Consider the following 24,720-nt stretch of genomic DNA (forward strand, 5'->3'; position numbering starts at 1 on the left):
CCGAACGCAAGTGTGAAAGTAGCCTAATACACATTATCTCAAAATTTACTAATAGCTTAAAAACACTTACTTTAGCCACATTCTTGTCGGTAAGAATTGAGCTATAATAAATGTTTGGGAGGTCAGAGATAAGGAGCCGTCAGCTGAGCTGCTTGATGGGAAAGAGTAAAAATTCAGAGGCTGCTACTAGAGAATCTTAAGGCTGCACAAAGAAAGGGGCTCAACATTCTTAATACGGATCAAATAAAACAAATGTTTTTTTATTTTTTGAGCTCAAAATTAGTACAATGCAATAATTAATAAAAAAATTGTCCCCAAAGGTGTACATGGCCTTTAAATCAATTTCCTTCGCTCCTTAATTATATAATTTCATTTATGGGATCTGGAGATAAATGATGAACGTGCAATGGTGCATGTTTTTTGGGAGAAGAAATAAGAAAAATAAAAAAGTAAACGGTGATTCTGTGCCTACAGCGGTAATTGCAATGTATGTCTGAGACTGGGAAAGCCATGTGTGAGCCGTCATATGTTCAGTGCTGTACGCTGTTTTGGTGCTTCATAAATAACAGAAATGTTCCTTACTCGAATTGAGCCGGGAGTTCTTGGGGTCATGCTTAAAAGAAAGAAGCTGTCATCAGGTTTTGATGCTCTGAGGGAAACATAAGTGACAGACCCTGAGTCCATAAAATCTTTGCGTCGGCTGCGGTCTTGAGCTAGCGCTCAGTGATGTGCTCATACTTTGGAGTCCTCTTTATTCATGAGCTGCAGGCTCGCACCGCTGCAGATTGACAGCTTTCACTCTATGCTTGGTATGGGGAGAAAGCTGCTAATTTGTGCCCGAAGAGTGAAGAGATCCTGCTGCTCCCAGGACGAAGCACTCTGACCACACTGCAGTCATTTTATGAAAACTACTTCAGGTTAAAGGGGGTGTCGAGGGAGGACATATATATATTTTTTTTTTTTAAGGGCCACAATGCAAAAAAAAAAAAAAAAAAGTATTGGTCACCTCACCCATACCCCATCATTGCTGTTCTGAAGTTGTCCAGGTCCCTGCTGCTCTCTAATTCCTTTTTCTGGCTGAAAACACCCAGTCAGCCTGGCAGTTGTGACCCAAGGCGATCGGGACACCATTGGAGCATCAGCAGGAGGGGATCGAATAATTGAATAATTTTTTTATTTTTTATCTCTAACCCTATCTACTGGGGAAGTAATTATTTTTCTTTACTCAACAACTTAAATCCCCCTCTTCCCGCTACACCATTTAAAAAAATATATATATTGTAGTCCCTTATATCTGAGATGGAAGAGAAGTTGGAGCAGTGGGTGATGCAAAAAGAAAAAAAACTCTCTCATGATAATATTTAGGACGTTATTGTATATTGTAGTATCCCGATAACCCCTCTCCTCATATAATGAGCTTCTGGTATTGCGGTAGTGGGTGATGTATTATCTGAATTAGAGGCGAGTCTGTTGGTTGTAGGTTGCCTTTTTTTTTCTCCTTTTGATAACCAAACGTGTAAGTTAAAGTCACTGTCCTTATCTGAGTGTTCTGTTTTATTTATTAACAGCTAATTACTTTAATTGAGAGTAATTCAGTTGTGATTGTACATGGAGCAACTGGAAGCGGAAAGAGCACACAACTACCACAGTATATCCTGGATTACCACATGCAACGCTCTGCCTACTGTAACATAGTGGTAACCCAACCGAGGAAGATCGCCGCTTGCAGCATTGCCACATGGATCAGCAAGGAGAGAAAGTGGCCTTTGAGTGGGCTAGTAGGCTATCAGGTATAACCCTCCCCAAATTTTAATTAGATAAATCTCTGTCTGAAAGGATTGTACTGCTCTCACATCTTTTCCTTGAATATATTATCATTGCCCATCAACATTGCATCACAGGACGTATTAAAAAAAACATTAAGCATATTTCTCGCCCATTTTCCTTGGGGGACACAGACCTTGGGTATAGCTCAGCTCCCTAGGAGGCGTGACACTAAGTAAAACTGTTAAGCCCCTCCTCCATCAGCTATACCCTCAGCCTGGAGATAGAGGCTACCAGTTTTAGCTTAGTGTCCAAGGAGGCAAGACACTCCCTGCTACTGCAGGGCTGTTTTCTCCTTGTTATTTTTACTTTTTCTTCTAATTTTGTTATTTTATTTTTTCCTAGGGATACCAGAGACGCATTAGACCTCTCTGCTCTCCCGGGGTTGAGCTGCGCCAGTGCCAACTTATCTGCACTGCTGCCTCCCCCACAGAAGCAATAGGAGGATCTGGGCAGCAATGGCTCCCCTACATCCCGCCAGCTAGGGGGTCGCCCGCACGCCAAGCCCCTCTTCCAGCTTCCTGCCACTGCGGTGCCAGTGGCTGAAGGGGCGACCCTGCTGGAAAGGACTGAGGGTGAAGACGTCGGACGGTGAGATGGCTATTCCAGCCCATACCCCGTCCCTATCTGCAGCATCTACCCCTCTGGGTAAGGGGGGCACCCGTGGTCGCTCATTCTGAGCGCTCATCTGCAGGACAATGCAGCACAGCAGCATCCTCAGCACCCCCACGCCGTTCCCCCCCACGCTGCTATCTTTCTCCCCCCCCCCCTCCACCTCATTCGGGGCTGACTCCATTTTTCTCTTCTCTCTCTCCCCCTTCCCGCAGAGAACGGGGGGCGGGGCTTAGCGGTCCCGGCAGGGGGCGGGGCTTACGCGAGCGTCATTTTGGGGGCGGAGCTACGTTCTCCTTCACAGGAGACATTTCAAGCGCTGGAGGGGGCGGAGCTTGTTCCCCGTGCTTTCTGCTGAGGTTTCCCGCGCTTCCTCACTCCTGACAGGAAGCTGGGACACGGTGGGGGACTCTAACCTCCTGTGTACATCGCTCGGCTTCTGTGGGCGCTCTCTGCTGCTCACTGCTTCTCTGCTGCTGCTGATCTGGGCCATCTCCTGACGTTCTTCTGAGGCACTGGTAGGACAGTTAACCCTCTCCTAACCCTCCTGGTCATAGCTGCTATAACCCTTTGTGGTCTCTATATTAGAGTACAACCACACTTCAGCATGTCAGATCCCACAGGTGCCCCCAAACCCTGGTACCATGCCTGTACCGCCTGTAAGGAACTTTTTCCGCGTGGGCAATCTGAGCCGCATTGCCTTGCATGTCAGGCCCCGGTGCAGGGCCCGCTTCCCGCTGCGCCCCCCGGTGCCTCTGAACCCCCTGACTGGGCTAGGTCTCTGTCTCAGGCGGTGGAAAGCCTTACACACGTAGTGGGCCGTCTCGTGGATAGACCGCCTCTCCCGCAGGCTGCCACAATCCCTGTCGCACCCGCTGGGACTACCGTTTCTGCCGCCCCCACTGGTTCCCTGCCTCCCAGCGAATCTTCCAGGGCCCGGCATACTCAGAAACGTTCAAGGGTTGAGCGCACATCTTCTCCAGATGCTTCGCTCTCTCCGCCATGCGTGCGAGCTCAGTCAAGTCTATCCTCTCAAAGGGATACGCTTTCTGAGGGAGAACTGGCGGATTCGGACGTGGACATGGACTCAGAGCTTCCGTCCAAATTGGCGTCCGCGGTGGGGCATCTTGTCACTAGCATCCGTGATACCTTTCAGCTACACGATGACCCCCCCAGCTCTGAACAGGCCGGCGTGTCCTTTCTCCGCCCCAAACAGGCCTCCAAGGTTTTTCCCATACACGCTGATTTTTCTTCTGTGGTATCCAAGGCTTGGACTCGGCCTAACGTCCGCTTTATTACACCCAAAAAGCTGGACATTTGTTATCCCTTTCCAGCGGATTCTGTGACCACGTGGACATCCCCGCCTAAGGTTGATCCTCCCGTGGCTCGCCTGTCCAAAAGCACTACTATTCCTGTACAGGACGGATCTTCCCTCCAGTCTGTTGAGGACCGTCGTACGGAATCCCTCTCCAAGGCCATATTTACTGCCTCTGGTTCGGCCCTTAGACCGGTCTTTGCCTCCGCCTGGGTTGGCAAAGCGGTCTCTGAATGGGGTTTGCAACTGGAACGGGAGTTAGGGTCGGACGTCCCTGTTCAGGACCTCCGTTCCTTAGCCCAACTAATTGTTCAGGCCGGAAAATTCGTCTGTGAGGCCTCCCTTGATGCGGGTGCCCTCATTGCCCGTTCCTCTGCCCTGGCAGTTTCTGTCAGGAGGGAACTCTGGCTGAAGGTTTGGGCGGCGGACGCCGCTTCCAAACGCTCTTTGGCCGGCCTACCATTCACGGGTTCCCGCCTGTTCGGAACCCGTCTGGACGAACTTATATCAGAGGCCACGGGTGGGAAGAGTACTCACCTCCCCCAGTCCAGGCCAATGGGCGCCCCCCGTGGTCGCGCTGGTTCGTCCCGTTTTCGGTCCTTTCGCAAGCCCACCGGGTCTAGACCCGCGGCCAGTTCTTCTTCCTCTGGCCCAGCCCAGGATAGACGCAAGAAGCCGTTTTTTCGGACGCAACCTACCTGGCGCAAGTCCCAGCCTGCACGGGCTCCCACAGGCCAGCAGCCCTCTGCCTGAAGGTGCGCCCCCACCCACCCGGGTGGGGGGCCGCCTTCTCCTATTCAGGAACGTATGGCGGGCCCACATCTCAGACGCATGGGCGCTCGAGATTGTATCTTGCGGATACAAAATCGAATTTGCGTCCATTCCGCCAGACCGTTTCTTCCGATCCCGTCCTCCGCGAGATCCCGTACGAGTGGCCGCCTTCTTCGCGGCCATTCACTCTCTAATGGACAAGGGTGTCGTCGCCCCCGTGCCTCCGACGGAAAGGTTCAGGGGGTTCTACTCGAACCTCTTTGTGGTTCCCAAGAAGGAAGGCTCAGTGCGTCCGATCTTGGACCTAAAACGCCTGAACCGTTTTCTCCGACTGCAGAGATTCCGGATGGAGTCTCTCAGGTCCGCAGTGGCCTCCCTGGAAAGAGGGGATTTCATGGCCTCAATCGACATTCAGGATGCATACCTCCACGTTCCGGTTGCTCCATGTCATCACCGCTTCCTGCGCTTCGCGGTGGGGGACGATCACTTCCAATTCGTCGCCCTTCCCTTTGGTCTGGCGACGGCTCCTCGAGTGTTCACCAAGGTCCTGGCCCCTGTCTTGGCCCTTCTACGTTCAAGAAGTGTTTTTCTTCTCCCATACTTGGACGACATCCTGGTCAAGGCACCCTCCTTCTCTCAGACATCCCGCAGTGTGGAACTCACTCTGGAGACCCTGACGCGGTTCGGTTGGATTATCAACCACCCCAAATCTTCCCTTACCCCCTCCAGACGGCTGATCTTCCTGGGGATGCTCCTGGATACAGAGTTGGCGGAGGTCCGCCTTCCGTCGGACAAGCGTCTGGCCCTTCGCGGGTCGGTTCGCAGTCTCCTCCGTCATCACCGCCCTTCCCTCAGATCCAGCATGCGGTTGTTGGGAAAGATGGTTGCCTGTTTCGAAGCGGTGCCGTTCGCACAATTCCGATCCCGCACCTTTCAGAGGGCAATTCTGTCGGCCTGGGACAAATCACCGAGGAGTCTGGACAGGACCTTTCTTCTGCCTCCCCTGGCTCGGGCTTCCCTCGGCTGGTGGTTGCATATCCCTCTAAGGGGGAAGTCCTTCCTTCCACTGAACTGGCTGGTGATTACCACAGATGCCAGCTTACGGGGGTGGGGGGGGGGTTTTCCCTCCCCGGTCCGTCCAGGGCGTTTGGTCTCTATCGGAGTCCAGACTTCCAATCAATATTCTGGAACTGAGGGCGATTCTTCTGTCCCTCAGACACTGGACCCATCTGCTGAGGGGCCACCCTGTTCGGATCCAATCGGACAATGCCACGGCTGTGGCATACATAAACCATCAGGGAGGCACTCGCAGCGATGCAAGAGGTGACCCTCATTCTCCTCTGGGCGGAGACGCACGTGCCGGCCTTATCTGCGATTTACATCCCGGGGGTGGACAACTGGGCGGCGGATTTCCTCAGCCGGTCCACCATCGACCCGGGAGAATGGTCCCTGCACCCAGAGGTGTTCGAAGCCCTTTGTCTTCGCTGGGGTCGCCCCGACGTGGACCTCATGGCCTCCAAATTCAACCACAAGGTCCCCCTATACCTGGCCAGGGCACGGGACCCGAAGGCATACGGCGCCGACGCGCTCGTCCTTCCGTGGCGCGAATTCTCCCTTCTGTACGTCTTTCCTCCTTTTCCCCTCCTGCCACGGGTTCTTCGGAGGATCGCGGCAGAGGGCGTCCCCGCGATTCTAATCGCCCCGGATTGGCCCCGCCGGTCTTGGTACGCCGACCTAATGTTGCTGTTGGCAGACGCACCGTGGCCACTGCCCTCCAGGGAAGACCTTCTCTCTCAGGGACCGATCTTCCACGAGCATTTAGGCTCGCTACGTTTGACGGCGTGGCTATTGAGACCGCCGTCTTAACGCGACGGGGTTTCTCCGCGGACGTAGTCCGCACCATGATCCGGGCTCGTAAGCCCGTATCCTCTAGGATCTACTATCGGGTTTGGAGGTCCTATCTGGGGTTCTGTGAGTCCCGGAGCATCCCACCTCTCCGGTTTTCTCTTCCCACAATCCTGTCCTTCCTCCAGTCGGGTCTGGACCTGGGGCTGTGCCTCAGTTCTCTGAAGGGTCAGATTTCGGCGCTGTCTATTCTTCTCCAGCGTCCCCTGGCCCCTCTAGGGCCAATTAAGACCTTTTTACAAGGGGTGGCTCACTCTGTTCCGCCGTACCGCCCTCCAGTTCCTTCCTGGGACCTGAATGTGGTGCTCTCGGCGCTCCAATCAGCCCCCTTCGAGCCTTTACGGGAGGTCTCCCTTCGCCTTCTGTCCTGCAAGGTCATCTTTCTTGTGGCCGTCACGTCTCTCCGACGGGTGTCGGAGTTAGCGGCTCTTTCTTGCTCCGAACCTTTCCTGATCTTCCACCAGGATAAGGTTGTGCTTCGGCCTGTCCCGACTTTCCTGCCAAAGGTGGTCTCCGCCTTTCACATCAATGAGGACATCGTCCTTCCGTCGCTCTGTCCCTCTCCTTCCCACCCCAGAGAACGGGAACTGCACCGTCTGGATGTGGTCAGGGCGTTGAGGATTTACTTGGAGGTCACCGGGTCCTTTCGGCGCACGGACTCCCTGTTTGTGGTTCCGGAGGGTTCGCGCAAAGGGTTGGCGGTCTCCAAGGTGGCTATTGCCCGTTTCATTAAACTGGCGGTGTCTGAGGCTTATCGAGCCAAGGGCAGACCTCCGCCTTTCGGCGTCACTGCTCATTCCACCAGAGCAGTCGGAGCTTCCTGGGCGCAGAGGCATCGGGCCTCGGCTGAACAGTTGTGCAAAGCAGCCACTTGGTCCTCTCTGCACACTTTCACAAAGTTCTATAGGGTGCATACGCATGCATCAGCGGATGCTGCTTTGGGCCGCCTGGTTTTGCAGGCAGCGGTTTCCTGATGCTCTGGTGGTGTTCCGCCTTGGGTTTGTGGTCCCTCCCTTCTTGGACTGCTCTTGAACGTCCCAAGGTCTGTGTCCCCCAAGGAAAATGGGCGAGAAAAGGAGATTTTTGTATAACTTACCAGTTAAATCTCTTTCTCGCTCTTCCTTGGGGGACACAGCACCCACCCTTCTGTGTTTGGTTACAGGGTTATGGTCTGGCGCCCCGTTGGGTTGCTGGCTGGTTGTTTCCGTTATTGGTTGTTATCCTTTCACTACTTGGACACGCAACTGGTAGCCTCTATCTCCAGGCTGAGGGTATAGCTGATGGAGGAGGGGCTTAACAGTTTTACTTAGTGTCACGCCTCCTAGGGAGCTGAGCTATACCCAAGGTCTGTGTCCCCCAAGGAAGAGCGAGAAAGAGATTTAACTGGTAAGTTATACAAAAATCTCCTTTTTAAACATCACATATAATGAAATGCAAATAAAAGAAAAAAAAAAAACGCACCTTTCAACCAAAACTGTTGCAATTATCAGCCCATTCACGTGAAACTGTACATATTCTATATCAAACCGACCAACACAAAATAGAGAACTAATTTTAGAAATTTATTTTGGTGTCCGTTTGCATATCTAAAGAATAAGGAGCTATCGTTTTCTAAAACTCTTAAGAAAATGTTTTCTGTGTTTGTGTGCAATCAGGGATGTGCTGCCGATAAATGAAGGAGGAACGACTGTGGTAGCAATCGTTCCTCCTGCATTCACGTTTGCATTGGCCTGTGTAATAAGCCGATATAAATGAGCGCTGATCAGTATTTCTTCTTTTTTCTTTTCTTTTCTTTTCTTTGGGGTCCCTTGATGTAAAACATTGTGACAATGCAACCTCAGACCAAAAAATGTTGTGCACCCCTGTACTATAGTGGAATGGCATAAAGCCAGAGCTGATGGTTCTTCATGAGATGCATATTTTAGACTAAGATTACATTTCTGTATATTTAAAGTATTTTTTCTTGTTTAAGGTTTCCCTGGAGAAAAAAGCATCCGTTGACACTCGCTTGATCTACATGACCACCGGTGTCCTCCTGCAGAAGATAGTGGGTGCTAAGAGCTTGGCTGAATTTACACACATTTTTATTGATGAGGTAGGTACTTTAAAGGGTTTGTGCCAAGCATTAACATTTTCCCCTAGCCACAGGATAGGGGATAATTACCAGTTTGGTGGTCTGACCTCAGGGCCCCCACAGATCCAGAGAATGGGGGTCCTATTACCCCATCCTGATAGAACATCAGATCGAGCATGCACCTTACAGCCGAGCGCTGTACTCAACTATCTATGGCAGTCCAATAGAGAATAAATGAGAATGCGCATGTCCATCTGATGAACTAATGACCGGGGAGGGTTCAGCAAAAACACTTCCGTTCCTGATAATACAACCATCTGCATCCGTTATGAACTGATCTGGTTGTATTTTCTTTAACATAGCCAAGGACGGATCCGTCATGAACTCCATTGGAAGTCAATGGAGGATGGATCAGTTTTCTATTGTGTCAGAGAAAACTGATCCGTCCCCATTGACTTGCATTGTGGGTCATGACGGATCCATCCTGCTCCGCATCCCATGATGGAAAGAAAACTGCAGCATGGTATAGAAACGCAATGCTTTTTGGAGCATTCCGTTCTGTTCAGTTACATTTTGTCCCTATTGACAATGAATGGGGACAAAACTGAAGCGCTTTTTTTTTCCGGTATTGAGACCCTATGACGGACCTCAATACTGGAAAATAGAAACGCTAGTGTGAAAGTAGCCTAAGTGCTGGTGGAAATACATAATCACTCCTCACCTCCAGTTCTCCTAGTTCTTGGCTGTTCACTGCAGAGCTATCAAAAAACAAAGCTTTCTGCCCTGCTTAACAAGGATAGATCAGAACCCTTTTAGGAAAATGGAAGTATAGCTGAGAAGACTCATTCTACATGGGAAGTAAGAAGTGAATATATTGTGCGCTGCCAGAGAGGAAAGGAGACTGATCCTGTCCAACCTCTGCAAAGCCAGATGGGAACACACGGAAGCCAAAAATGATGAAAGTACATTTTGTTATTACTTTAAACAGTATTAACGGCCTTTCTAAACTTTTTGCATTAGACATAAATCTGTCATCTAGTGTTTTGATCATTTGTGGATTCAAGATTTCCTATTTATCCACTTCTATAGTAGAATGTTGTATCGTCACCCCCTGCATGATTTGACATTATCCTCTTCTGAAATCCAGAGCTTGTGATATTAAGGCCGGTTGCTTTTGAGTTGAGTGATAACATAAGCAGGGGATTATTACTTACTAGAAGAGGATAAACCAGAGAAAAGGTTTTATTTGGTGAAATGTAAAGATACAAAGGATAAAATATGACAAATACAGATGTCATGAGCAGCATTTCTCACTTGTTAATTTGGTTCAAAGACAAGCAAAAGCAGAGAACATCACGCATTACAGACAGCCTGGGTGCTAAAAAGTAGATTCTTTTTTTTTTTTTACTTTTTATTACTGAATGCTCCTTTCAAATCTGTAACAAAATGTAAGGTATAATTCAGTCTTAACCAGTGGTTTTTAGATGATCTGTTATATATCACATTTCCTGTAGGTTATCTACAGATTCACTAGGTGGTCAGTTTCTATCTGGTTAGGGTTGTCCCGTGTCTCTGGCCCTTGTACTGTATGTGAAAACCATAAAATAGACCAACACTATAAACAAGAAGAAAACTGAAACGGTCTGATGGCACGTCTATGCAATACATGGTTGTCTATTCATTTAACCTTCTCAGGACCAAGAGATTTTCTATTTCTTTCATTTGACTTTTTTACTCTCAAACTCCGTTGAGCCACAACCTTTTTATTTTTCTGTTCACATATCTCTATTAGGGTTTTTTTTGTTTTGTTTTTTTTTGCAGGAAAAGTTTTTATTGGCACTATGGCACCATTTTATTTTGCATATGATGCAGTGGTAAGCTGGAAAAAAAATAAAAATGGGGTGGAATTGGGAAAAAAGGCAATTCCACCAATGGGTTTAGTTTTTATGGAGTTCCTTATGTGGTAAAGATGACCTTTTGCCTTCATTCTCCGGGCTAGTATGATTACGGTGATGCCACGTTTATATAGCTGTGTGAGCGCTAATTTTTTAAAGATTGATCTGTCATTTTTGATACCATTGTGAAGAAAATAAAAAATCTGTCATTGTTTTTCTCCCGTTAGGGTGTTTACAGTACGGGATAAAAATAGGCTTTTTGGGACGTAGCGATGCCAATGATCTTTTAATATTTATTTATTTTTAATATGGGGAAATTTTTATATTGTTCCTATAAGGGATTTCACCATGGGATCATCTGATCATTTCTCCCATAGACTGCAATTATTTAACTTTTGTATTCTATGGGAGATTTGTTGTATTCCTACCGTAATCTTTGCTTTACAAGATGCGCTTTTTCCCCAAATACTAATAAGTTCTTCCATTATAGAATCTCATTAGCATGCAGGAGGCGTGAGGCGAGGCGAGTGTAGCTCAGGATGTACTTGCTACTCCTTGGTCTTTTTCCAGTCGCCCCCTGTTCTGTGTCCTGACTGCATATAGTTTCAGGACATAGTTTACGTGTAGGTTTAGGGGCCTGAACTCGGGCGTGATCTGCGGTCTGATGAGGGTTGGGTTCTGACCTGAGGTCTGATGAAGATTGGGGGTCTGATGAAAAAACTTTTCCTATCTTCCTCCTCTAAAACCTAGGTGCATCTTATGATCAGGTGCGTTTTATCGAGCAAAAAAATACTGTATATTTTTATTTGAAAAACTGATATCTTGCATTTTTCATGCCTAGCCTCTTAATACTCTGACACCGCCTGTTTGTAGATATAACTTCTCAGCAGTCATCTCATTATCCTCACAGGCAGGATTGCAGTGTAAATTAACACCTATATACAGATGCAGGATCTACCCTTGGCCCTTGTCACAAAGCATGTCTAAAAAACTCTCCCATAGGTGTCCTACTCAGGCTGCTGGTACCCTTGGCCCATGTGGCTGCTGTAAAGCATGTGTCTTAAAGGGGGTTGTCCAGTTTAAAATTTTGATGCCCTATCCTCAGAGATAGGTCATGAGTATCGGATCAGCAGGGGTCCATCTCCCAGCACCCCTGCTGATTAGCTGTTTGAAGAGACTGCATCACTTGTACGAGCGATTGTGGCCTCCTTATGGTCTACCTGCTCGCCGTCGACATTGCAGCGGTGAGCAGTGTAATTACAGCTCCTCTGTCTCACTCACTTGAAGGGAATGCAGTGTAACTACAATTTCTCCTTCCCATTTAAGTGACCCCTGCCGATCTAATACATATCGTATTTTCCAAACGCCTCCACAGCGGCACGGATTCACAGGAGGTTACCCCGCCTCTCCTAGGGTCAGGAAACAACATGGAGATCTTTAGGCTACTTTCACACTTGCGGCAGGACGGATCCGACAGGCTGTTCACCCTGTCGGATCCGTCCTGCGGCTATTTCGCCGGACCGCCGCTCCGTCCCCATTGACTATAATTGGGACGGGGGCGGAGCTCCGGCGGTGCACGGCGAAAGGCCGCCGGACTAAAATTACTTCATGTCAGGCTTTTTAGTTTGGCGACTTTCGCCGTGCTGCGCCGGAACTCCGCCCCCGTCCCAATTATAGTCAATGGGTACGGAGCGGCGGCACGGCGAAATAGCCGCAGGACGGATCCGACATGGTGAACAGCCTGTCGGATCCGTCCTGCCGCAAGTGTGAAAGTACCCTTAAATAGCCCCCTCCCCTTACCTGATCCAGTTGTTTACTGTCCCTCTGGGATGTGTGGAGATCCTCCTGTTAAGGGCACACTTCCTAGTGTGCTGGGCGGAGAACAGGGCCGCGCGGGTCACGTGTTCCTAGACGAGATCTCGGTGGGCTCGAGATCTCAGGAGCCGCTGTAGCTGACATACTTCCCCTAGGCAACAAGCGCTTTAAAAAGAGAGGGAAGAAACAATTCCCAGCATCTTTGCTGAGAGATAGAAGCACTTGGAAGATGTCTATTCCAGGTGACTCAGACAGCGTCTGGAGGTCTGCAGACCCGACCAAAGCCCTCAGCCCGGTAAGCTCTCCTGCCCTGGGGGGTTAAATATGATTTTTACAGCTGTGTTTCACTTGGAGGTGGCAGGGAAATTTCACCACGGGTGAGGGTATATATGTATTTACCACGGGTGAGGGTATATATGTATTTACTTTTATGGCTAAAGGCTGCTTCCTTCTGAATATGTATTTTAATATATTCCCCCTAGGTCAGCGTATCAAAAAATTTTCAATTTGCAAAAAGGGACTGCCTTCCGGTCATAAAAAAACCCTCTGTGTGAAATCGGAAGACTCTCCTTCCTTTCTGGATAATATCAGAAACATTATTAAAGAGGAAGTGAGCAGCGCTGTGGACTGTAAAATGGCGTCCACATCTCAAAAACATTCCACCTTCATGTCAGCAGCGTCCGCCCCTTCTGAAATAGATCTGCAGGGCGAAGATTTTGATGAAGGGGAGTTACTTTCCGGGTCCGATTCTGATTCCTTTTAAGACTAGTCCGGTCGTCCCCCTTTGCTCCATTGAAGAGACTGATTCTCTCTTAAAAACCATAAGGGCGACTTTAAATCTGGAAGACTCTAAATAACCAAAATCCGTACAGGACCTTATGTTTAGAGGCTTGGGGGAAAAAAGGAAAAGGGTTTTCCCCCCTGAATTCTAATATTATCAGACTTATTAATAAAGAATGGACTGACCCAGAGAAAAAGCCTGGGGTCTCCAGGATTTTTAAAAGGAAGTATCCGTTTACTGAGGAGGATACCACCCTTTGGTATAAATGTCCTAAAGTTGATGCTCCAGTCGCAAAAATAACAAAAAAATCTGCTCTCCCTTTTGAGGATGTAGGTCTTCTAAAAGACCCCATGGACAATAAAAAGTTAAACTCTTTTAAAAAGATCTTGGGAAGCTTCTATGGCCATTTTAAGACCAAGTGTAGCGGCCACTTATACTGCCAGGTCCATGGCCATTTGGATTAACCAGATGGAGGAGCATTTAGTGGCAGGAACCCCAAGGCAGGATATTGTTGCTTCCTTGCCCATGTTTAAACAGGCAACAAATTTTCTGGCGGATGCCTCTGTAGATACTGTAAAATTGGCGGCCAGATCTGCAGTCCTCTCTAATGCCACTAGTAGAGTGGTGTGGCTGAGGTCATGGGCAGGGGATTCAGCCTCTAAAAATAAATTATGTGGTATCCCCTGTGAGGGAGATAGAGTATCTGGGTTTGTACTCGATAATATCCTTGAAAAAGCCACAAATGGGAAAAAAGGTTTTCCGTCAGACCCCAAAACGAAATTTGGCTCCTGCACGAAGGGGCAGGCAGGACCAGAAAATGTTTTTTTTTTCAGTAAAATTGCACACAGGTAGAGGTAGGTAGGGGTAGAGGATTTCTCTTTAACCCAGCATATTCCTCTCAAAAACCTAGCAATTAATGACGCCAGAAGTGCAGTGGGAGGAAGGCTAAAAATCTGGGAAAAAAATCTCCAGATGCCCCTGGGTATTAGATGTAATATCGTCAGATATAAAAATTAGATATTTTTTCTCCAATCCTCAATGTTTTTTTTTTGCATTATCCAGGAGCTAAAAAAAAGATTGGTCAGTGCTCATAAATCAACTGATGATTCTGCTTCAGAAAAAAGCCATTGTTCCTGTTCCACCTGGAGAAGAAAAGGCAGGCTTTTATTCCCCAATTTTCTTAGTGAGAAAAACGAATGATTCTCACAGAGCAATTATAGATTTAAAGGGCCTAAATCGTCAGGTCCAGTACAAGCATTTCAAAATGGAAACGCTAAAAAATCTACACTAAATATTCTCGGAAAAGACGTTTATATGGCAACCTTGGATCTGACCGATGCAAGTCTACATCAGAAAGGGATACTTGTTATCCCTTATCTGGACGATTTCATCATTGCCGCAGATTCAAAAGAAAAATTGGAGAATCACTTGAACATAGTACAGCAGGATCTGAAAGACCTAGGCTGGATTGTACATCTAAAAGAATCAGATCTTCGTCCCGAAAAGAGGAAGGTTTTTCTTGGCATGTTGTTGGACTCACATCTTATCTTATAAAGACTTTCCTCCCAGTAGAAAAGCTATCAAAAATCAACCAGGAATTTTCTCTTTTTCGGAGCAGAAGAAAAGTGGCTATTTGGATAGTGATGAAGGTGCTGGGCCCTATGTCATCTTCAATTCCTGCAGTAAGATGGGCACAAGCACACACTCGGGTCCTACAAGCGTTCATATAAAAAAAAATGGGACAAAAGCATATTCTCGTTAGAAAAGAAAGTGAGAGTCCCTCAGCAGGTAAAAAGACTCTTTAATATGGTGGTTAGACAAAAGAAACCTATGCGAGTGTCATGGCGACAAATGGTCCCTATAACAATAGAAACAGACGCCAGCAGATCCGGTTGGGGGGCTCATTCAGACATGTCTGTAGTGCAGGGGATTTAGTGTCAAAATCTAAGCCTATCCTCCTCAAATCTAAGGGAGTTATCGGCAGTGTGAGAAGCTCTAAAAGCTCTTCATTTAGAAGTAAAAGGAAGAGATAGGATTTTTATATCAGACAACATCACTACGGTCATCCTGAACAAACAAGGAGGTACAAAAAGTGCATCCTTGGCAAAGGTATCAAGAAAAATCTTTCGATGGGCAGAAAGGAATATACAGTCAATCACGGCAGTCCATACAAAGGGAAAAGACAACAGGATCACAATTTTTCTAAGCAGAAATACTACCTCGACAGGTTTTTGGAGGCCTATGTACCTGGAAGGGAGGTCGTGGTTGATGAGTCTCTCATTTCTTTTAAGGGGAGACTCATTTTCCGCCAGTATGTTCCCTCTAAGCGGGCGAGGTATGGCGTGAAGCTGTACAAACTTTGTGAGAGTACCTCAGGGTACACTTACAAGTTTTGTGTGTACGAGGGGCGAGATTCCCGTATTGAACCCCCAGAATGTCCCCCCACTCTGGGTGTTAGCAGGAAACTTGTGTGAGACCTTATACACCCACTGCTAGATAAGGGTTACCACCTTTTTGTGGATAACTTTTATACTAGTATCCCCTTGTACCAGTCCCTTGCCGCCAGATCCACATCTGCTTGTGGGAACGTGCGGAAAAATCAACGCAGCCTCCCTACCCACCCCCTCCAGGTACCTATCCCCAGGGGTGAGACCTGTGCCCTTACCACCTGTTGCTGGTCAGATATAAGGACAAGAGGGATGTCCTTGTACTGTCCACAATTCACGGTAACTGCATCACTCCTGTCCCTGTGCGAGGTACCGCGGCAACGGTCCTCAAGCCCGATTGTATCGTCGACTACAATCGTTATATGGGAGGAGTTGATCTCTCTGATCAAGTCCTCAAGCCATATAACGCCATGCGCAAAACCTGGGTATGGTACAAAAAAGTTGCGGTCTACTTGGTACAGGTTGCCTTGTACAACTTTTTTGTGCTGGCAACACAGGGACATTCCTCCAGTTCTATGAGGCAGTCCTCAAGGACCTGATCTTTTCTGACCGGGGAAGAGCAGGCCGGAGTACCTCGGGAACTGGAGGCGCCCGGATCGTCCCTGGCCAACACTTTCCAGGTGTGGTCCCCCATACTGGAAAGAAGGGACGGACCCAAAAAAGGTGAGGAGTGTGTCACAGAAGGGTGATACGGAAGGACACCACCACTCAGTGTGACACGTGCCCCGTTCATCCGGGCCTCTGCATTATTGGTTGCTTCAGGGAGTATCACACTTCCATGGAGTACTAAATTTATAATCCCCCATCCCCAATTTTAATTCCATTTAGCCACTGACAATAGGAAAAAAAAACTATGGTTCTCAGACTTGAGACACTAAAACAAAACAATTTCTTTTTTCAAAATTTTTTCAAAAATATTTTGTCAAACTAAAATATATATTTTTTTAAAAGTAGACATATTAGGAATCGCCACATCCGTAAGAATCTGCTCTATAAAAATACCCCATGACCTAACCCCTCAGATGAACACGGTCAAAAAAAGAAAACAAAAACGGTGCAAAAAAAAGGTTGTTTTTTTTTTTTGTCACCTTACATCACAAATAGTGCAATAGCAAGCGATCAAAAAGTTAGTTATATGCCCTCCAAAATAGTGCCAATAAAACCATCCTCTCATCTCACAGAAAATGAGCCCCAACCTAAGATAATCAGCTAAAAACAAAAAACAAAAAAAACTGACTCAGACTATGGAGATACAAAAATTTTATTTTTTTTTGCTTATAAAAGTATAATATAGTGTAAAACCTAAATAAATAAATAAAAAGTAGACCTATTGGGTATCGCCGCATCCGTGAGAATCTGCTCTATAAATGACCTAACCTGCCCCATGATCTAACCCCTCAGATGAACATGGTCAAAAAAATAAAATAAAAACTGTGCCAAAACAGCTATTTTTTGGGGCGAATTTTCCATTTTAAACAGTTTTTTTTCTAGTAACAAAGCAAGGGTTAACAGCCAAACAAAACGTAATATTTATTACCCTGATTCTGCAGTTTACAGAAACACCCCATATGTGGTCGTAAACTGCTGTATGACCAAACGGCAGGGTGCAGGAGGAAAGGAACGCTGTATGGTTTCTGGAAGGCAGATTTTGATGGCCTTTTATTTTGGCACCATGTCCCATTTGAAGAACCCCTGATGCACCCCTAGAGTAGAAACTCCATAAAAGTGACCCCATCTAAGAAACTACACCGCTCAAGGTATTCAAAACTGATTTTTATTAAACCTTTAGGTGTTCCTCAACAGTTTATGGCAAATGGTAACCTTGCCTCACAAAAATGTAATACAGAGCAACCAAAAATCATATGTACCCTTAAAAAATGGTCCCAACAAAACTGCCGCCTTATTGCGTAGTTTCCAAAATGGGGTCACTTTTATGGAGTTTCTACTGTAGGGGTGCATCAGGAAGGCTTCAAATGGGACATGGTGTAAATAAACCAGTCCAGCAAAATCTGCCTTCCAAAAACCAAACGGCGCACCTTTCCCTCTACGTCCTACCGTGTGCGTGTACAGTAGTTTACGGCCACATATGGGGTGTTTTTGCAAACTACAGAATCGGGGCCATAAATATAGCATTTTGTTTGGCTGTTAATCCTTGCTTTGTTACTGGAAAAAAATTGATTAAAATGGAAAGTTTGCCAAAAAAAATCGAAATTCTATATCTCCATTAACTCCTGTGGAACACCTAAAGGGTTAACGACGTTTGTAAAATCAGTTTGAAATACCTTGAGGGGTGGTGTTTCTAGAATTGGGTCATTTTTGGGTGGTTTCTATTATGTAAGCCTCGCAAAGTGACTTCAGACCTGAACTGGTCCTTAACCCCTTAAGGACCGGGCTCATTTTCACCTTAAGGACCAGGCCATTTTTTGCAAATCTGACCAGTGTCACTTTAAGTGGTGATAACTTTAAAACGCTTTGACTTATCCAGGCCATTCTGAGATTGTTTTTTCGTCACATATTGTACTTCATGATACTAGTAAAAAAAAGTCAAAAAAATTAATTTTTTTGCATAATAAAATACCTAATTTACCAAAAATTTGGAAAAATTAGCAAATTTCAAAGTTTCAGTTTCTCTACTTCTGTAATACATAGTAATACCCCAAAAAATTGTGATGACTTAACATTCCCCATATGTCTACTTCATGTTTGAATTATTTTGGGAATGATATTTTATTTTTTGGGGATGTTACAAGGCTTAGAAGTTTAGAAGCAAATCTTGAAATTTTTCAGAAATTTACAAAAACCCAATTTTTAGGGACCACTACAGCTCTGAAGTCACTTTGCGAGGCTTACATAATAGAAACCGCCCAAAAATGACCCCATTCTATAAACTACACCCCTCAAGGTATTCAAAACTGATTTTACAAACTCCGTTAACCCTTTAGGTGTTGCACAAGAGTTATTGGCAAATGGGGATGAAATTTGAGAATTTCATTTTTTTGCCTAATTTTCCATTTTAACCCATTTTTTCCACTAACAAAGCAAGGGTTAACAGCCAAACAAGACTGTATCTTTATTGCCCTGACTCTGCTGTTTACAGAAACACCCCATATGTGGCCATAAACTACTGTACGGCCACACAGCGGGGCGTAGAGTGAAAGGTGCGCCGTATGGTTTTTGGAAGCCAGATTTTGCTGGACAGTTTTTTTGACACCATGTCCCATTTGAAGCCCCCTGATGCACCCCTAGAGTAGAAACTCCATAAAAGTGACCCCATCTAAGAAACTACACCCCTCAAGGTATTCAAAACTGATTTTACAAACTCCGTTAACCCTTTAGGTGTTGCACAAGAGTTATTGGCAAATGGGGATGAAATTTGAGAATTTCATTTTTTTGCCTAATTTTCCATTTTAACCCATTTTTTCCACTAACAAAGCAAGGGTTAACAGCCAAACAAGACTGTATCTTTATTGCCCTGACTCTACTGTTTACAGAAACACCCCATATGTGGCCATAAACTACTGTACGGCCACACAGCGGGGCGTAGAGTGAAAGGTGCGCCGTATGGTTTTTGGAAGCCAGATTGTGCTGGACAGTTTTTTTTACACCATGTCTCATTTGAAGCCCCCCTGATGCACCCCAAGAGTAGAAACTCCATAAAAGTGACCCCATCTAAGAAACTACACCCCTCAAGGTATTCAAAACTGATTTTACAAACTTTGTTAACCCTTTAGGTGTTGCACAAGATTCAATGGAAAATAGAGATATAATTTCAAAATTTCACTTTTTTGGCAGATTTTCCATTTTAATATTTTTTTTCCAGTAACAAAGCAAGGGTTAACAGCCAAACAAAACTCATTATTTATGGCCCTGATTCTGTAGTTTACAGAAACACCCCATATGTGGTCCTAAACTACTGTACGGGCACACGGCAGGGTGCAGAAGAAAAGGAATGCCATACGGTTTTTGGAAGGCAGATTTTGCTGGACTGGTTTTTTGACACCATGTCCCATTTGGAGCCCCCCTGATGCCCCCCTAGAGTAGAAACTCCATAAAAGTGACCCCATCTAAGAAACTACACCCCTCAAGGTATTCAAAACTGATTTTACAAACTTTGTTAACCCTTTAGGTGTTGCACAAGATTCAATGGAAAATAGAGATACAATTTCAAAATTTCACTTTTTTGGCAGATTTTCCATTTTAATATTTTTTTTCCTGTAACAAAGCAAGGGTTAACAGCCAAACAAAACTCATTATTTATGGCCCTGATTCTGTAGTTTACAGAAACACCCCATATGTGGTCCTAAACTACTGTACGGGCACACGGCAGGGTGCAGAAGAAAAGGAATGCCATACGGTTTTTGGAAGGCAGATTTTGCTGGACTGGTTTTTTGACACCATGTCCCATTTGGAGCCCCCCTGATGCCCCCCTAGAGTAGAAACTCCATAAAAGTGACCCCATCTAAGAAACTACACCCCTCAAGGTATTCAAAACTGATTTTACAAACTTTGTTAACCCTTTAGGTGTTGCACAAGATTCAATGGAAAATAGAGATACAATTTCAAAATTTCACTTTTTTGGCAGATTTTCCATTTTAATATTTTTTTTCCTGTAACAAAGCAAGGGTTAACAGCCAAACAAAACTCATTATTTATGGCCCTGATTCTGTAGTTTACAGAAACACCCCATATGTGGTCCTAAACTACTGTACGGGCACACGGCAGGGTGCAGAAGAAAAGGAATGCCATACGGTTTTTGGAAGGCAGATTTTGCTGGACTGGTTTTTTGACACCATGTCCCATTTGAAGCCCCCCTGATGCACCCCTAGAGTAGAAACTCCAAAAAAAGTGACCCCATTTTAGAAAGTACGGAATAGGGTGGCAGTATTGTTGGTACTAGTTTAGGGTACATATGATTTTTGGTTGCTCTATATTACACTTTTTGTGCGGCAAGGTAACAAGAAATAGCTTTTTTGGCATGTTTTTTTTTTTGTTATTTACAACATTCATCTGACAGGTTAGATCACGTGGTAATTTTATAGAGCAGGTTGTCACGGACGCGGCGATACCTAATATGTATACAATTTTTTTTATTTATGTAAGTTTTATACAATAACTTCATTTTGAAAACCCAAAAATTGTTTAGTGTCTCCATAGTCTAAGAGCCATAGTTTTTTCAGTTTTTGGGTGATTATCTTGAGTAGGGTCTAATTTTTTGCGGGGTGAGATGACAGTTTGATTGGCACTATTTTGGGGTGCATATGACTTTTTGATCGCTTGCTATTACACTTTTTGTGACGTAAGATGGCAAAAAATTGCTTTTTTTACAGTTTTTTTTTTTTTTTTTTTTTACGGTGGTCACCTGAGGGGTTAGGTCATGTGATATTTATATAGAGCCGGTCGATACGGACGCGGCGATACCTAATATGTATACTTTATTTTTATTTATGTACATTTTACACAATGATTTTATTTTTGAAACCAAAAAAAATCATGTTTTAGTGTTTCCATAGTCTAAGAGCCATAGTTTTTTCAGTTTTTGGGCGATTATCTTGAGTAGGGTCTCATTTTTTGCGGGATGAGATGACGGTTTGATTGGTACTATTTTGGCGTACATGCAACTTTTTTGATCACTTTTATTACCTTTTTTGGGAAGTAAGGTGGGCAAAATTTCAATTTTCTCATAGTTTTTATTTTTTTATTTTTATGGCGTTCACTGTGCGGGGAAATTAACATGACCATTTTATAGATCAGGTCGTTACGGACGCGGCGATACCTAATATGTGTAGTGTATTTTATTTTTTTAATTTTTATTCAGTGATAAATGTTTTTTTTTTTTATCTTAACTTTTTTCACTTTTTATTTGATTTTTTTGACCCAGACCCACTTGGTTCTTGAAGATCCAGTGGGTCTGATGTCTGTAAAATACAGAACAGAACCTATATAGGTTTCTGCACTGTATTTTACTTACACTGAACAGGTCTATGCTTTCAGCACAGATCTGTTCAGCACCATGGACAGCAGGACGCCTGATCAGGCGTCCTGTTGCCATGGGAACCTTCCCCGTCTGCTCAGTTATGGTCAGAACTTCGCAGACGGGGAAGGGTAAGGACGGGGTTCTGGGGGGGCTGTCTGGGGGCTCTCTCCTTCTCCCATCGGGGGGCTGCAAAGGCACAGCAGCCCCCCGATCGGAGAGGGAGGGAGCTCCCTCTTACTGTTAACCTTTTCCATACAGCGGTCCGTACGGACCGCTGTATGGAAAGGGTTAAACGGCTGACATCGCATCAACGATGTCAGCCGTTTATACCAGGGTGCCAGCAATGTGCTGGCACCCTGGTATACCCACTGTACACCAACGATTATGCAATGGGAGGCGGGCGGGGGATCGCGATCCCGCCTGCCGCACCGCCCGCCTCCCGCAACGCCCCCACTGCATGCGACACCCCCCCTGCACCACCCGCCGCCATCAAATCGTGCAGGGGTGCAGGGGGGGGTTAACAATATTGATTTCGGGCACTCTGAAGTTTCTGATCCCCGCGGTCAGGGACCGCGGGGATCAGAAACGGCAAAAAGCGCAGCAAACCGCAGGTCTGAATTGACCTGCGGTTTTCTGCGATCGCCGATACGGGGGGGTCAAATGACCCCCCCCCTGCGTTGTTACGGGATGCCGGCTGAATGATTTCAGCCGAAATCCCGTTCCGATTAACCCCAGCGGCGCCGCAATTAAGATTTTAAGTTAGGACGTACCGGTACGCCCTTGGTCCTTAAGGACTCGGGAAATAGGGCGTACCGGTACGCCCTATGTCCTTAAGGGGTTAAAAAGTGGGTTTTTGAAAATTTCTGAAAAATTTCAAGATTTGCTTCTAAGCCTTGTAACGTCCCCCAAAAATAAAATGTCATTCCCAAAAATGATCCAAACATGAAGTAGACATATGGGGAATGTAAAGTAGTAATACCTCCAAAAATAGTTATTATCTATTATAAATGTAGAGAAATAGAAATTTGGAAATTTTGCTAATTCTTCCAAATTTTTGGTAAATTTGGTATTTTTTTTTAATAAATAAAAATAATTTTTTTTGACTCCATTTTACCAGTGTCATGAAGTACAATATGTGACGAAAAAACAATTTCAGAACGGCCTGGATAAGTCAAAGCGTTTTAAAGTTAGTCACACATAAAGTGACACTGGTCAGATTTGCAAAAAATGGCCTGGTCCTTAAGGTGAAAATTAGCCCGGTCCCTAAGGGGTTAAAGAGGAGTGATGTATCCTCTTCATTACACTACAGGTTGTCTCCCTTGTGGTGGCGTAGTGTAATTCGAGTGAAAGGAGTGAGTATTTGTAATTACACTGCACTTGCAAGATGACGAGCAGTGTATTGAAGAGGAATTAGTGCTCGCGTGGAGCGCCGCCGCCTCTTCAAACAGCTGATTGGCATGGTTGTTGGACCCCCAGCAATCGGATAGTGATGACCTATCCTGAGGATTGTGCAACAAATATTGCAAGGTATTAGTCGAAACGTTGCTGGTTTTTATGCACCTTTTTGTACATTTCTTCATGGACTAATTGTAAATAAAGGCTCTTTGGACGAAAATGCTCCCATCTTTCATCTTGGAATCTTATCCTGAGGATAGGTCATCAATAATTACTGCCTGCACAACCCCTTTAAGGTGCATTTACACACACTGACTAAGCATTGAGTGCTGATCTGAGGTCTGATGGGGGTGTGAAATAAAGGGCTGATCTGCGATCTGATGGGGGGGGGTCTGACAATGAAGCCTGATTTGAGGTCTGGTCTGAAATAAAGAGCTCATCTGAGGTCTGATGGGGGTCTCGCATTGAGGGCTGATCTGAGGTCTGATGGGGGTCTCGCATTGAGGTCTGATCTGAGGTCTGAAATGTCTGATGGGGGTCTTAAATAAAAGGCTGATAAAAGGTCTGATGGGGTCTGACATGAAGGGCTGATATGTGGGTCTGATGTGATGTCCTGATATGGGGGTCTGATCTGATGTCCTGATATTTATGGGGGTCTGATATGAGGTCTGATGAAAAATATATTTTCTTATTTTTCCTCATTTACATTTACCTAGGGTGCGTCTTATAAAGCGAAAAATACGGTAGTCATGTACAGAAAATAGAATTGAAAAAATAAAGATTACAAAAAAATGTATCAATTTATGGTTTAAATTAGTGAAAAACAAATATAGAGTATACATTTTCTTTGAGAGGCCACCAGTGCTTTCTTCTGACACTCTGAATGACCTGAAGATAATTATACGTATGGATGTCCTGTAAAGTGGTTTTCTCTGATCCTTTTCTCTATTCTCATGTCTGGTATAATAAAATGTAATGAGAAAGTTTACCTGAAATAGGATATCGCATTCTTAAATAAGCCTTAAATTTGTTCATGTTGTTTTATATGTGGATGCTCTTTATAAGATGAAAACCTGCTTTATTTTGCATGGTTCCCCCCCCAATAAATCCTCGCGGCAGTTCATTGTCATTCCTGAAATGTCAGCAGAGGGGTGACCTTTTGGTTGCACTAGAGCAGGTCTTTTTTTTTTTTTCAGTACTCAGATACCCTCGGAGAATAAAATGACTTGCTTAATTTGTCCATAGCCTTTTTTTCCCCTTACTGTCGCCTATATCTTTTTTGGAGAATACATTCTGTTGTGGACAGTGGGTGTGGAACCACTATATCAGGGCTATTCCTTAGGGTGTTATCCTGGTTTTCACCCTTCAACCCGTGTACAGGGATCTGGACTGCAGGGGAACCACCAGGCTGCTACCTCCTGGAGTAGTCGCTATTTGACAGTTGACCCACCGGTGCAGGGTACTGGGGAATCAGGGAAAACTGTAGCCAGGGAAGAAGAGGAAGGAGAGAGGTGGGTCTGCGCCCCCCCGGGGCCAGGGTATCGGGACAGGTGAACGGAGCAAGTGGTGGCAGTTAGCTGCCGCTGTGGGACTGTCTTTGCATATGCTTAGTCATACATTTCACATAAGCTGTTAGGCTAGGTTCATGCAGAGTTTTTTTTGCAGGAAGTTTTGAGGTATGTTTTTCAACCAAAGCCGGAAGTGGATTCAAAAGAAACTGGAAATATAAAGGATGGACTTATACTTGCTGGATCCACTTTTGGCTTTGGCTGAAAAACTTGCAGGAAAATCTGTTTCAAATCCTCCTGCAAAAACTACATTTGCAAGTTCCATATACAGAATCCAGTCTGCTGTAAATGTCATCTTTGCTTACAAGTTCACAGGGCAGTGATGGTAATAAAGGATTGTATAA

General features: G+C 45.4%; 1 protein-coding gene across 1 annotated transcript in view; it reads left to right on the forward strand.

Moving 5' to 3' along the window:
* The window catches only part of TDRD9 (tudor domain containing 9), a 166,224-nt gene that overhangs the window by 45,861 nt on the left and 95,643 nt on the right, over positions 1-24,720 (forward strand). The window contains exons 4-5 of the mRNA XM_044272040.1: positions 1,569-1,790; positions 8,400-8,522. Of these exons, the coding sequence (XP_044127975.1) occupies positions 1,569-1,790; positions 8,400-8,522 (345 nt within the window). The remainder of the gene's footprint in view (positions 1-1,568; positions 1,791-8,399; positions 8,523-24,720) is intronic.

The sequence above is a fragment of the Bufo gargarizans genome, chromosome 11 (genome assembly GCF_014858855.1).
Source record: "Bufo gargarizans isolate SCDJY-AF-19 chromosome 11, ASM1485885v1, whole genome shotgun sequence".
Taxonomy (NCBI): Eukaryota; Metazoa; Chordata; class Amphibia; order Anura; family Bufonidae; genus Bufo; species Bufo gargarizans.